A 13,435-nucleotide genomic window follows, 5' to 3' on the forward strand; every position below is an offset into this window, starting at 1 on the left:
AAAGACGCTAGGCACACTGTTATTTAAACTTTTCCAATCTCTCGTAGCTCCCGACCAAATTCCAATTCTAGTTCCTATTCGCTTTGACAAAAAGTTATCGCAAGTCTTTCCATTCATGAATAAGGTTGAGACTATAGTTAGGATCAGTTTTTGGAGTTTAAGAATCATATTATTCAATTTAAAATGAGTAATGGAACACATAACAACATACCTGGTGTAATTTCACAAGTGGGGTCTGGGGAGGGTACAGTGTGCACAGACCGTAAATAGTTGGGGCTACATGCATCTCTGCTTGCAAAGGGGTTGCTAATATCTTCATTAGACAAGTAACTGAAGTTTAATATCCCTTCTTTAGCACGGAGAACCAATAATAACAGTAACCAAACACCAGATCAATGGAGGAAAGCTACTAGTGAGTTCTCTCCAGCTTATAATGTGCAAATGAAGTGTAAAACTATTGGCTGGATTTTCTCTTATATGTGTTACTGATTTTAGAGTTGTGGCGTTGATTTCTTCGATGCATTTCACCAGCAACCAACCTCTAATTGTAACTGGACATTCTCTGGGAGGATCAGTTGCATCTCTCTTCACATTGTGGCTGCTTGATAGCCTTCCCAGATATGGTGTGCAGCAGCTCCTCTGCATTACTTTTGGGTCTCCACTTCTTGGTAATAGTGGCTTTCAAAAATCCATTTCAGAGCATCCGACATGGAGCTCGTGCTTCTTGCACGTGGTCTCGGATAAAGATCCAGTTCCAGGATTTCTGATCTCAGACCATAATGCTTCTGCTGCTAACGTGACTACTCCGACCTGTTACGTGCCATTTGGTACCTATCTCTTCTGCTCAGAATCAGGTTTCTCTTGCTTCGAGGAACCACAATCAATTCTGGAGTTGTTGATGATAATGCGCTCAAGATGTGCTGAAAGTGAAAATCTAGATAACTGTTCTCAAGCAGGAACCTATCTGTTGCTGGAAGCAACTGGAGTTGGAAAGTTAAAGTTAAATGCAATTCATTGCTACTTGATCAAATTGTGTTGTTCCCACTTTGACGGTTCATCTACTGAAACACACACAACGCGAATTGGTGAAAGATAAAAACTTGAGTCATTCAGGTGCATATAAAGTTGTAAAGTAAGAATTATGTTGAAGCATTGAAGAATGCACAAGGCTATGTTTGTTGGTGGGATACGAAATGTAGAACATGAAATTAACTTGAGTCAAAAATGGTTAAATGGGCTATAACAGCCATACACACCAGAGTACTTTTTCCTTTTTTCTTAATGTTCTTTCTTTCTTTCTTTTTTTGTGTCTTCAAATTTGAGATATTTAACTCCTAACCGCAACAGGAAAATATTAACTTGAGCAATCTTGCAACGAATATTGCGGAAAGGGCAGAGGTTCAGGCCAAACACAAGCAGAAGGTTTTTGATCCCTCCAAAATAAACATAACTAAAAAGTCCATGAGTTACCTTGAATGGTATATGAAAAACTCTTTGGAAGAGGCTGGGTATTATGACAAATATAAAACCAGACGTTCCAGAAGCAGAGACGATATTGAAAGCACAGAAAACCTAATCAAGCATCACAGAACTCTGAAGCTCTTCTGGAAAAGAATAGTAACTGAAGTGGAAAATTTGCCCTGGAAGGAGGGTAGAACTCGCAGAATGCGTTTGCTTTATGCTGCAACAAGCTACCGAAGAATGGTTGAACCACTCGACATAGCTGAGTATTATGGTAGGGGAAAGAGAGATTATGTAAATCACGGAAGATCTGAACACTATAAACTATTGGAGAAATGGTTTAAACTATTGGAGAAATGGTTAGCTGATAAATATACTGGTACTTTACCAGAGAAGCCAACCTTCTAGTCTCACAGTTGATTCTTGCTTTTGGGCTTACGTCGAGGAAGCTATGATCTCTTGTCAAGTGTTGAAGGATGAACGAAGTAGCCCACAAGACCAAGAATCAGCTAGAAAAAAACTGATCAAATTTGAGCAGTATGTAATGGACGTGATTAATAACTTCTTGGTGCCTCCTGAGATTTTCTTGCCTCAAAGCAGCTTCATGCTATGGTGGAAGGAATATTCCAGCATTGTAGGAAATTCATATACCTCACCCTAGACTAATTTTATGAAGGATGACTTTCGTAGATATGCTTAACAAATAATATCTGTATAGGAGAATGTAGACTTGAAAGTTCTTTGCCATTAGTTCTCTTTAGTGTATCTTGTAACTTATAATTTGAGTTGCCAAACCTGATTAACTGCACAATAGAATAAATTATGTTGGGAGTTTGGCACTTCTTCCTTTTGGTTATGGATAAATTAGAATGATTAGAGCTAGCAAATACCCAGCCTTTTTTATGGGCTGATCTGAGTTGCGCCATTTTAACCCATAAATAGACACTCTCTCTTCCAACCATTTAGACAGATTTCTTTTTGTAAATCAAAATTAACACTCTTTACCTTTAATGCTAACATTTTGAATATGATTTACCGACTCGATTGCTTTTTTAGTACTTCACAAGCATTTTGGAGCTCATTTGGGAATTCTATTTTAACGATTAACAAAGAACTAAGTCTGAAATTACCATCTAAATACTTAATATTAACACGTCTTAAGAAATCCTCATTGTAATACGCAGTTGGGCATAACCAATTGGAGCGGTGGTAAGTAATACTCCTCTATTCTTAACAGAGATTTCAAGTTCAAACTCAAGATTGCGTCGCATTTGGCAAGGAGAGTTTTAGCCCCAAAGTTGGACTTTCCGGCGCAAATCTAGATTAGTTAAGCCACAAAACAGGCACTGGACTCCGGGTGGGAACCCCTAAAGGAAAAGTAAAAAAGAGAGAGCAGAATGTACGAAAATTTTACAAAGAGATGAAATGAAGCCCAATATTGAGAAGTAATTCCCGAAAGGGTCAATGGCCATTGGATGGTACTGCATTTTAACATGCTGCATATTTCAAAGATAGAAGTTTTACAGAATCGCAATTACACTAGCTTTTAAACTTGAAAAGTTTTACAGGATTTGGCTTATGAATGGAATATCAGGACCCCTGTATTTGTCGCAGCCTAGAAATTGTTAAATCCGCACCACCAAATCCATCCATTATTGCTTTAGCTCCAGGAAACTCAGCTCTGGCCGTTGAACTGTTACACATCAACAAAAAGGATATTATTATTCAAAAAAGATATCCATTAATGTTTATGCTAGTAACATATTCAACAGCTTATGTAGAAAGCAAACTATCAGAATGTTACATTAGCTAAACACTAATTTAGCAGGATGGATGTGGTACTAGTCTGATCGGAATCAAGTGACACTTATCTCATCCACATATATCATGCAGGATAGATGCCGATTCCAAATTTGAAGTATATAGGTTCCTACAACGACCTCAAGTAAATAGGCAATAATAACTGGGTTCACAGTCAAATATATACAAATATTTAGATGAATTTTTAGTACATATACAGGGTTTGGGCAAAAGTTACTCAGCAAGAACCATAACTTACACTAGGTCCACCCATGATGCGGGGTGAGCCACTGTAGCAACTAATCAAGATCTAGTCTCTGGCTTTAATTTCATGGCTTCAAGAACAAATTGCAGATAAGGAAAAAAGATGAAGCCAATGTCACATTATTCTAACTTGTCCATTAGTTCAAAAAAAAAAAGGGCCGGTAGCAGTCAGATTTTTTAAGGCAAATAAAACTTTATCTTCAACTGAAAGATGATGAGAAAATCAACCTACATCAAGTGCAAATGATAGGTGAAAAAAATCTAATTTAGGATGATCTAACCATAATTTTCAACAATGACAAATGGATATAAAAATAGGAGTTGCATACTCTAAAAACTTAAACCCTCATTTTCCATAATTTATCTTATTCTAATATCAAATTTCTCCTAAAGCCTATCTCCTTGATCTTCCTAGCAGTTGACGTGAAGGAATAAGAGAGGATAAATAGGTGTCCCTCTATAAGAGCAAAGCATGTCAAAAGTGCAGCATTAGCAATGGGGTTGGTATGCGTGAATGTGCAGTACCACTCTAAGCTAAATGAGGGTCCTGAGGCATATAGCAAAGTGCTAACAGGTTGATTAAAAGCTTCACTTACTGAGAACCTAGACTAACAGTAAACTCATTCCAAAACTTATACGTTAATTCAGCAAACTTTGCTGATTAGTGCAGAAAGTTCATGACCATTTGCTGTCCATGAGAATCTAGGTACCTAATTCTCGGTTTGGGTAATGATCCAACCAGGTATCAGGTTTGCCCACTTGCTTCCCCGGTCAAAGGTAGGATACAAAAGCAGCCTATAAATGTACTCAAATTGCTATAGAAGTTCAAGAAGGGGCTGCTATAGTTTATGGGCAATAGTTTTGTTTGAATTCAAGGGAAGGGCATTTAATAGAGCTTTCAGAGAACATGTTCTCCAGGCTCCTCTTGACAAGTACAACATCTTTAAACAAATAAATGAGAAGACCCAGCAGCAAAGGTCCCACTTCTATAATTCCAAAACAGCACAATTCCCAGACCTTCAGTGCATTTTTCAATTTTCCATGCTGTGCCATGTATGTGACCAAGCTCCTACTATCGCTATATAACAAAGAAAAACTGTCTTTTCCTCCTTTCCTTAGAACTTGCTACCAAATATCAACTACGTACATAAGATTAAATGCCCTTCACAAGATTTCTTATATAAATTTGTTGTTTGATCTGAGAGTGAGATAGTCTGAGAATGCACTCAACCCGAAAAGCTTGCTTATATTAGATGAATAAGTTCAGATTTGTTGTTTATCTGATGCATCCAGCAGGTACAGAATATTACACAGCGAAAAATAGAACTCCCCAAGAAAAGGAAGTTGACTAAATAGAGTAAAAGGTCAAATACGTACAACCAATATATAGCACCAAAAAAGCAGAAAACTACAGACAACAACATTTCAATCAATGCCTAGGTTCTCCTTTAGATGCACATGGCTGGAACCTGAACTTCAGAAGACAACTTAATGATTGGGAGATAGATAACTTGGTAGAATTCTATGACACCCTCAACCTTTTCAAGAGTCCCTCCTCTCAGGAAGACACTCTTACATGGCAAGTGGATAAACAAAGGAGATTTTCAATCAGGTCAGCTTACAAGGAATTTAATTATTCTAACAACCAAATTAGTCGTTGGCCTTGGAAACTAATTTGGAAAGTTAAAATTCCACACAAAGTGGCTTGTTTCTCTTGGCTTGTGGCTAGGAAAGCGGTTCTAACTCATGAAGTACTTAAGAAAAGGGGCTTCCACCTATGCTCTAAATGTTATATGTGCAGAGAAGATTCAGAGACAATCAACCATCTTTTTTTACACTGCAAGTTAACTGTACAGCTTTGGAGGATTTTCCTTAATTCAAAAGGAATCATGTGGGTCATGCCAAGAGATACAGTTGAAGTGCTGGAGTGCTGGAACAAATATAGCACTCACTCAGAAGAACATAAAGAAAGATAGAAGATTGTCCCTGCTTGCATTTGGTGGACAGTTTGGAAAGAGAAATCAAAGGTGTTTTGAAGACAATTATAGCTCAACCCAGAAACTAAAGATGAAGTGTCTGGCCCTTTTCTATTTTTGGTGTAAACATGAATATATGGAAGATGTAGAATCTTTTGTTGATGTTATAGGATCTCTGTAAGTAGGTTATAGCTTAGTACATCTTCCTTTATTCCATTGTAAGTATGAATCACTGCAGTTTTTATGCAGCAAATAGTTATACAAAAAATGTTACCTTCTCAAAAAAAAATTTCCTCAAAAGGACATATTATTTAGTACTGGTATTTAATGAACCTGGACCGAGCATATAGCCCATCCCACCTAATTCTGGGATAGGGTAATAGCTAATTGATTGAACTGTTAACAGAAAAGTATTTCTATTGCATTCAAGATTTTGGTATTTAGACTTGTTTTTGAAAAATCAACCTGCTCCGGACCACAACGCAAGGCATGCCAATTCGCTCTGCTCCAGCAACCCCAGGTAGACTTCCGGAAACAAGCACACAATTGTCCACAGGAACATTTGCGTATTCTGCTCCTGCCCTTAATGCAGCCACAACATTCTGCAATCTTTATTAGAAGAAAATAAAGTATTAGACTTGACCACATTTACCAGCCACCAGATAGTTGAACAGCAGACCTACTGTGTGCCAAATTGCACTACGCACTCAATACAAATATGCATGAATTCCAGATAGTCCCCAAATGCTTCTGAATATTGTCTCCAACTACAAATCAAAGCTCCAAAAGTGAGCTATATGATCCAGTATGTTTCATGGACTTCTACTGCTCCTTTGACATACCTTTGTCGCATGTACGACATCGGTATATTTCACAACATTTTTCAAAATACACTGAGCATTCAGGTTTACTGTATGAATCCATAATAATATCTAGTATTTGCACCCAATTCCATGTAGCACCAATGATATTGATTTGGTAGTTGTTCCTAAAATTCAAAGATGCTCTGTAACAAATAGAGAAGTTGTCTACTAGTTTGATCAATGTGTTCCTAATGAGAGAAGGATTTTGCATGAATATTTCAAATACACAAGAAAAACTTGCATAAAATTGATCTTACTTCAACCAGAAAAAACCTTCAGCCAATATTTATACCTTTGTGCATGTAACACGTGGTCTGAAATAGCACCAATGAGATCAATAAGAAGTTAACGTATTTATGTGTTTACTATGATCCACATTTTTTTGTGAACCAGATTTCCTCTTCCTTTTTTTGATTGACAAGTCTCATTGGACCAGAATTAATTCACAGCAAATAATATCCTTTTTCCTTGGGCAAATCCCAAAGTACCACTATGATATACATATTAAGAGAGAAGACCTGCATTGTGTTGAATAAGCCACGTCAGTGCCGAGCTGGACTGATCACACGCTTCGTTTGCCTCTTTTTCATTTGGCGGGATAAACAGTTATGGTGGTTAACATTTGAATTCTTTAATTGGATTTTCCACTTCCTGTAATATCTTAGTTCATTTCCATTTCACAAATATAAACAGGACTTGTACTACAGAAATACTCATTGTGATATGATATTGGATCTCATTCTAAATATAAATAGGACTTGTACTACAGAAATACTCATTATGATATCATATTGGATCTCATTCCCTGCTTTCTTCTCTGAATCTCTCATTCTTCTTCCTTTCCTTCTTCATTGTTATTTTCTGCCTTTGATACATCTCTTTAGTATCACATAGATACATGAAATCTCAAGCTTAAAAGCATGTGGGAAACAACATATTGGGACCCATCAAGCATCTTCAATTCTATTTAATTGTTGATAAGATTCCCAACAATGCCGGGATTGATGTGTAGATGATTATTGATTTTGGCAAGTTTAATCAAGCATCTTCATCCAGTTAATACAATGTCATATAGTGTGAAACTGAAGATAAACCACCAAAACAACAAAAAAATAAATTAAAAATACAACATCAAAGAGAATGATAGAACTAACCCTTCACTTGAAGTAGTATCAATGTCGACAGTCAACTTTAGCATGGAAGCAACCTCCTTAGCAATTCTTTGCTCCTCAGCGGAAACTGGGTCAAAATAATATTGGGGAGGTGTGCAATTTCTTGTGTTGAGATATGGTACAAAGAGAGGAAACCAGTTTGTGCCATGAAATTTTAGCAGATTGTGCAACGAAATTGAACCAGATTGTCTGAGGTAATTTACCTGCTTTTCTTGCTTCTTTAGCCAGTTGCTCACCTAGGTCAGATGTCACTCCTTCTCCAAATACAATTTGGCCATAGGAACTTCGTTTTACCTCATCAATTCCAATTATTTTTATCTTTGCCATTTTATCATTTCCAAGCTTCTCAATGATAGATCTATAGTGAATCAAAGAACTGGTTACTTTTCCATTGATAGGCAGAACGTATGCAGTCAGAATTCTCTCACATCAAAACCCAATTTCATATGGGAGGAAATCAAAACGAGTTGTTTCACAGGCTAGTGTGGAAGTATCATTAATGTTGGATAAAATGGGAATTACTTCACACGCCAACTAATAGTCATTTCAATAACTAATGTTGCTACTTCATTTAGAGATTTTAATTATTTCCTGATATGAATTAACCTGCAGAATCATTTAGTTTATATGACGACGTTCTAGCAACAAAGACCATAAGAAAACCGCAAAGTATATGATCTAGATCCAAGAAACAGAATTTTTTAAATAACAATGGTGTTCAGGCCATTTTGCACACACCTTGACTATTCTACTGGCTACCTACTACCCACACAGAATAGGTACAAGGATAACTCTGTCAAGGAATGGGTAGGTGGGAAAATCACCTAGTGTGTTTTGTATCCACTGCATCTCTCATTGTTTTCACCCATGTAATTAATCACTATGTCACACCCTTGGATGATTTAAGAAACGGCAATTTAACACTGACAGATTCCCAAATTCAACAATTTCAAGTGTTCGGCATCAGCAATTTCATTCTTTAGATGTTAGAGTAACTTATTCAGTTTCATTCAACCGTACCCCACCCTAAGCTATATAAAAGAACTTAACATTCAGGAAAAAAATCTTATAAATTCATATATGAAGAGCAGAGAGTTGTAAATGGCAGTAAACCTGACTTGTTTCTCCCCACTTTTACAGTAGCCTGTCAGCATCACTACCGGGACACCTTCTTCACATGCTTCATCAATAAATCTGCAAATTTGTAGCAGAATTTATTAAGAGAAATAAAACAAAACTAAGAAAGAACAACCAACTAAATTAATAAATACAAGAACCACGGAATCAAACAAACTGTACACTGGTAATCGAGACGCTAAAGAGTTAGCTTGACAATTGCTAAATATTCTAACCTGTAACCTCCTTAATAAATTATGACAATTATCATTGAGAAGTAAACTTGCAGGCATTTAAAATGTTACAACTAAATTTATGGATCAAAGACGTGATAAATTGCTCAACGCATCAAAATTTAGATGTTTAAACCATTGAGCTTAGCCATGTTATATGGGAGTGAATGTTGGACTGCTGAAATCCAATACATCTACACGATGAGTGTCAAAGAGATGTGGATGCTATAAAAATATGTGGTCATAAAAGACTAATATTAGAAATGATTGCAGAGACAGGGTGAATAGTGGGAGGTAAGCTAGCCTTGGAAGATGCAGTGGAAGACTAAGTGCCCGTTTGGATTGGCTTTTGGCTTTGTTTTGGTCATTTTAGCCTAAAACCAAGTACTTATAAGCACTTCTTTAATTTACCCAAACACTCCAAAATTATTTAAAAGCTATTTGGTTTCAAAGAACCTAAAATAAGCCAATTCACTCAAGCATATGTAACGAGTCATGCCTTATAGTATACGAGCTCTATTAGAAAGCTGGCAAAGTCAGAAAGTTGGCAAAAGAAAGAAGAAAATCTGGAAAAGCATCCCTCTTTGCATCATGTGGCCCATTTGGTTGGGAAGAAACAGCAGATGCTTTGAAGACAAAAGTTCTCATATTTCTGTTGTGAAGAATAGATGTCTGCAGAATTTATATTTTCGGTGTAGCTTGTACTTATCTGTACCTTCTTGATACCTTTTTCAATCAATTTTAACCTATCTTATAAAAAATAACTGCATCAGCAAGAAGGTTCATGCATCTAATATCAAGGATAAAATAAGAGGAGGTCATTTGAGATGGTATGGTCATATCCAGTGTCGACCGGCAGATGCACCAGTTCCCAGATGTGAGGCCATGGTGAGTGAAGATGTTAAGGGAGCGAGGTAGACCTAAAATCACTTATAAAAAGTTGCTCAAGGGATCTACAATATCTTAGAATCCATAGTGACTTGGCGACAGATTAGGCACAACGAAAGAAAATTGTCTATATATCCGATACTTGAAGGGGAGCCTTGGAGTAGCCGGTAAAGTTGCTTCCATGTGATTATAAGGTCATGGGTTCAAGCCGTGGAAACGTCCTCTAGCAAAAATGCAAGGTAAGGCTTCTACAATAGACCCTTGTGGTCCAACCTTTCCCCGGACCTCGCGCATAACGGGAGCCTTAGTGCATCGGGCTGCCCCTTTTTGTTTTTTAATCCAATACTTATTGGTTGAAATTATGTTACACTACATCCTATGTTTTTTCAAGAGTTAGAATTATATGCTAGTAGAAAATATAAGGAACTTCAGGTAATTTTTATTTTTATTTTGCTTAATATTATCATGATATGAATTTAAGTGGAGTAACATAGGATTCATATAGTTGATGCCAACTTGTTTGGGATTGAGGTAGTTGTTGTTGTAAATCATTAAGCTTAGCACACAAAACTAAACATTCAAAAATGTCAAGGATCCGAAGATTGTTGCATGGCAAAAGTCACAACATCTGAATTACAAGAGGGTCTTGGAACGGCTGGGTGGGGAAAAATATAGCTCCATTATTTCTGGACATAAAGCAAAACAATGTAGATTTCCTCTGTTGAGTTTGTCCCCAAATTTCTATAGAAAGGGACAAGAGAGATCATAACTCATATGGTAAAGCAAACAAGGATTAATCTCAGTGGAACTATTGGCTCAACTATTACATGAACCTATTGTATAAATGAATATTTAACTCCACTCTGAACTACCATTAAGCAATGAGGACTGCGGCTTGGATCTCAAGATGAGTCTGATACCAACTCAAATTGGAAAACATTAAATAAACTAGGCTTTTGAATGGGTTCCCTCTAAAATTTGCTGAAAATAATAGGAGAAAAAACTGAATAGCCTCAATTTTTAACGAAAATAAACCTAACACCTGACAGCAGCATCTAATACTAAAAAGTAAATCAACACATAAATCTTTAAGCATATAATGGAAACATGATTCTGTTTCGACCATGTCAAAGGAAATCTTTCTCCTCTTCTTACACTTAGTGCACAGCATTACCCAAATAAAAGATTGGAGTAACCATCGGAGACCTCACTGTAATGCAAGGTCAAAGGAGAAATCATCCGGATGGTGCATAAATCACTGAAGTTCAGACAAGGATTTACTTCATCATGAAATTGATGATCATTTGTAGAGAAAATTAAATACATAACATATGAACAAATGACTTGAAGCAAGAAAAACTACTTACTCTTCAACACCAGGTCTTAAAGGTAAGGTTTTTGACATGACAAGTTCATCCAATGCAATTTTCTGCAACCAATGAACCCATTATTCAGATTATTAATTCAAATTCAACAAAGATCATGCAAGCAATATTATCTTTCGTTAGAAATGGAATATGAAATTGAACCCATTCCAAAACAAGTCCAAATAGCCTCTGTCCCAAAAGATAGTCTTGGCTCGGAATACGTGGGCTAGACTAACTAACGTTCGGTGTGAATTCCGATGTAGAATCTTCAATTTTTTTAAAATAAATTTACGTACTTAGAAACTATATAAAAAGTATTGTCACAATAGTTAACAATTCAAAATATTTAGAAAGAATTTGAAAAGATTATGGCCAAAGAAAATATTCTTTGACCGTCCATAACTAAGACAATCTTTTTGGGACAGACGGAGTACAAAAGCAAAAAAGGAACAGGAAAACAACAGCTGCCACACTGGATATAACAGTGAGTACAACTACGAGAAAACGCAACAGCAAATTGATTTTAGTAAAAGCACAAATATTAAGCCACTGCAAATGAAAACAAAAGAAAGGCACCGGAAATAAGAACTATCAGATTAAATATATCAGTTCATACGTGTTCTTGAAGACAGAATTGCAATTTGATTTTAGTCAATGGAGCAGAGCTAAGCAAGTCAACAGCTCTATGGGATTAACTTATCAAGAATGTTATTTTGAGTTCTTACATCAATTTGAAGCTCTATGTTAGCCATTAACAACTACAAATGTGGGGTCAGGAGCGTTTTCTGTTGATAACATATTGGCAGCTAGAAGTTTTACCACTGATATTGAAAATATATCTAACAAGTACAAGAAATTTTGCTAGCGTTTGGCTATAGATTCCCAAATATTTTTGGCAAGTCATTTTTGGGTGAAGATTTGGATGAAGTTTCACCATGTGTTTGGCTATAATATTTGAAAAACATATTTTACTTTTGAAAGATCCCAAAAAATGGACTTTGCCCCAAATACTAGTTTTTTCTAGGATTTGGAAATTTGAATTATTTGCCAAAAATATTTGTCAAATAATGATAAATTGTATGGCCAAACACTATTTGCCAAGTTTTTTATCAAAAACTACTTGGGAAATCTATGGCCAAACGAGTCCAAATTATCACCATATGTTTGACCTATCAAGATTTACGTTTGAATAAATACCTTCTCGCGCAGAACACCTTTCATAAACGGCCCCTTCTCACTCGTAGGCAGTGATGTGGGCCAACCAATCTGAAAAACAAACAAGCTTATTCAAATTGGAAGAGTACTTAAAAAGCTTTTTAGAATGAATAGAAGACACATATCTATGAACTTTTCCAAGTGAAGCTTACTCTGTTAAAGAACAAGACCAACATCCTTTCTTCATCACCAATGCTCTTCCTAAGCAAGTATTATATGTTTATGTAATTAGTCAGTAAGACAATTTAGATGCTGTAAACTGAGGTCAAAATGAAAACTAGGAAAGTTATGAAAACAGGAAAAGATAGAATTTATTAAAGAGAAATAGAATCAACTATGTAATACTCTCTGATTCAGACAATATATGCATGACTCAACTGAATCAAAAAAAGATCATGAAAATCGTACTTTACAAGATCCTGATAAACTGGTTGGCTCCAATTTGCACAGTCCAATCCAAGCTTCCGGAAAGCTGACATTAGTATAAGAAAAAAGACATTTAGATCATTCCAGGTACGTTTTTTTTCTTTTGTTTGTTTTTGTTATACATTAGCTTGTGCACCATATTGGTGCATTAAGTCGTTGAGAATGACTTCTGTAATCATCACGAAGAAGAGGTCATTTCAGAAAAAAAAAAAATCCCTTAAAGCATAGAATTACTTGATAAAAGTAAAAGGAAATCTTACCTGCATTGAAAGATTGACGGTTGCCCAATCGGTCCACATCCATTAAAACCCTAAACAAATAAAGTTGTCAAGAAAGAAAAAAAGTAGTAATATAAAATAAGTAACCACCTGTGGAAGATGAAAAGCAGAAAAAGTTGCTGAAAATATAATAAAAAGAAAATAAGCAGACCAAGACCTTGAACATAAAAACAGATTATACATACCCTCCAGGTTAGCATCATTTCAGTTTAATAAAGTTGAGCTCTTTCCTTTCGCCATGGGGGAGGAGGAGAGGGCATGGGGAAGGGTTTGAGCATATGTTTTAATTCAGCTAATTTATCCAATTCAGATATTGAATATGCTAGGCCAAAAATATCAGACATACTTGATTGAAAACTTGACTACCCAGTTCAAC

At 36.1% G+C, this 13,435-nt stretch overlaps 1 protein-coding gene and 1 pseudogene across 1 annotated transcript; one reads left to right on the top strand and one right to left on the bottom strand.

Moving 5' to 3' along the window:
- LOC107861107 overlaps window positions 1-2,878 on the top strand; it is a 12,211-nt pseudogene extending 9,333 nt beyond the window's left edge.
- Window positions 2,879-2,882: 4 nt separating this feature from the next.
- LOC107858985 (CBBY-like protein) lies at window positions 2,883-13,091 on the bottom strand (the record flags this gene model as incomplete). Its single annotated transcript, XM_047406627.1, is given in 11 exon segments — window positions 2,883-3,154; window positions 5,967-6,110; window positions 6,185-6,268; window positions 7,519-7,603; window positions 7,740-7,894; window positions 8,650-8,730; window positions 11,141-11,202; window positions 12,338-12,406; window positions 12,508-12,556; window positions 12,764-12,827; window positions 13,042-13,091. Coding segments are annotated over 11 exon segments (946 nt in total), but the record flags the coding sequence as incomplete, so codon positions are not given.
- Window positions 13,092-13,435: the final 344 nt, after the last annotated feature.

Source organism: Capsicum annuum, chromosome 2 (genome assembly GCF_002878395.1).
Source record: "Capsicum annuum cultivar UCD-10X-F1 chromosome 2, UCD10Xv1.1, whole genome shotgun sequence".
Taxonomy (NCBI): Eukaryota; Viridiplantae; Streptophyta; class Magnoliopsida; order Solanales; family Solanaceae; genus Capsicum; species Capsicum annuum.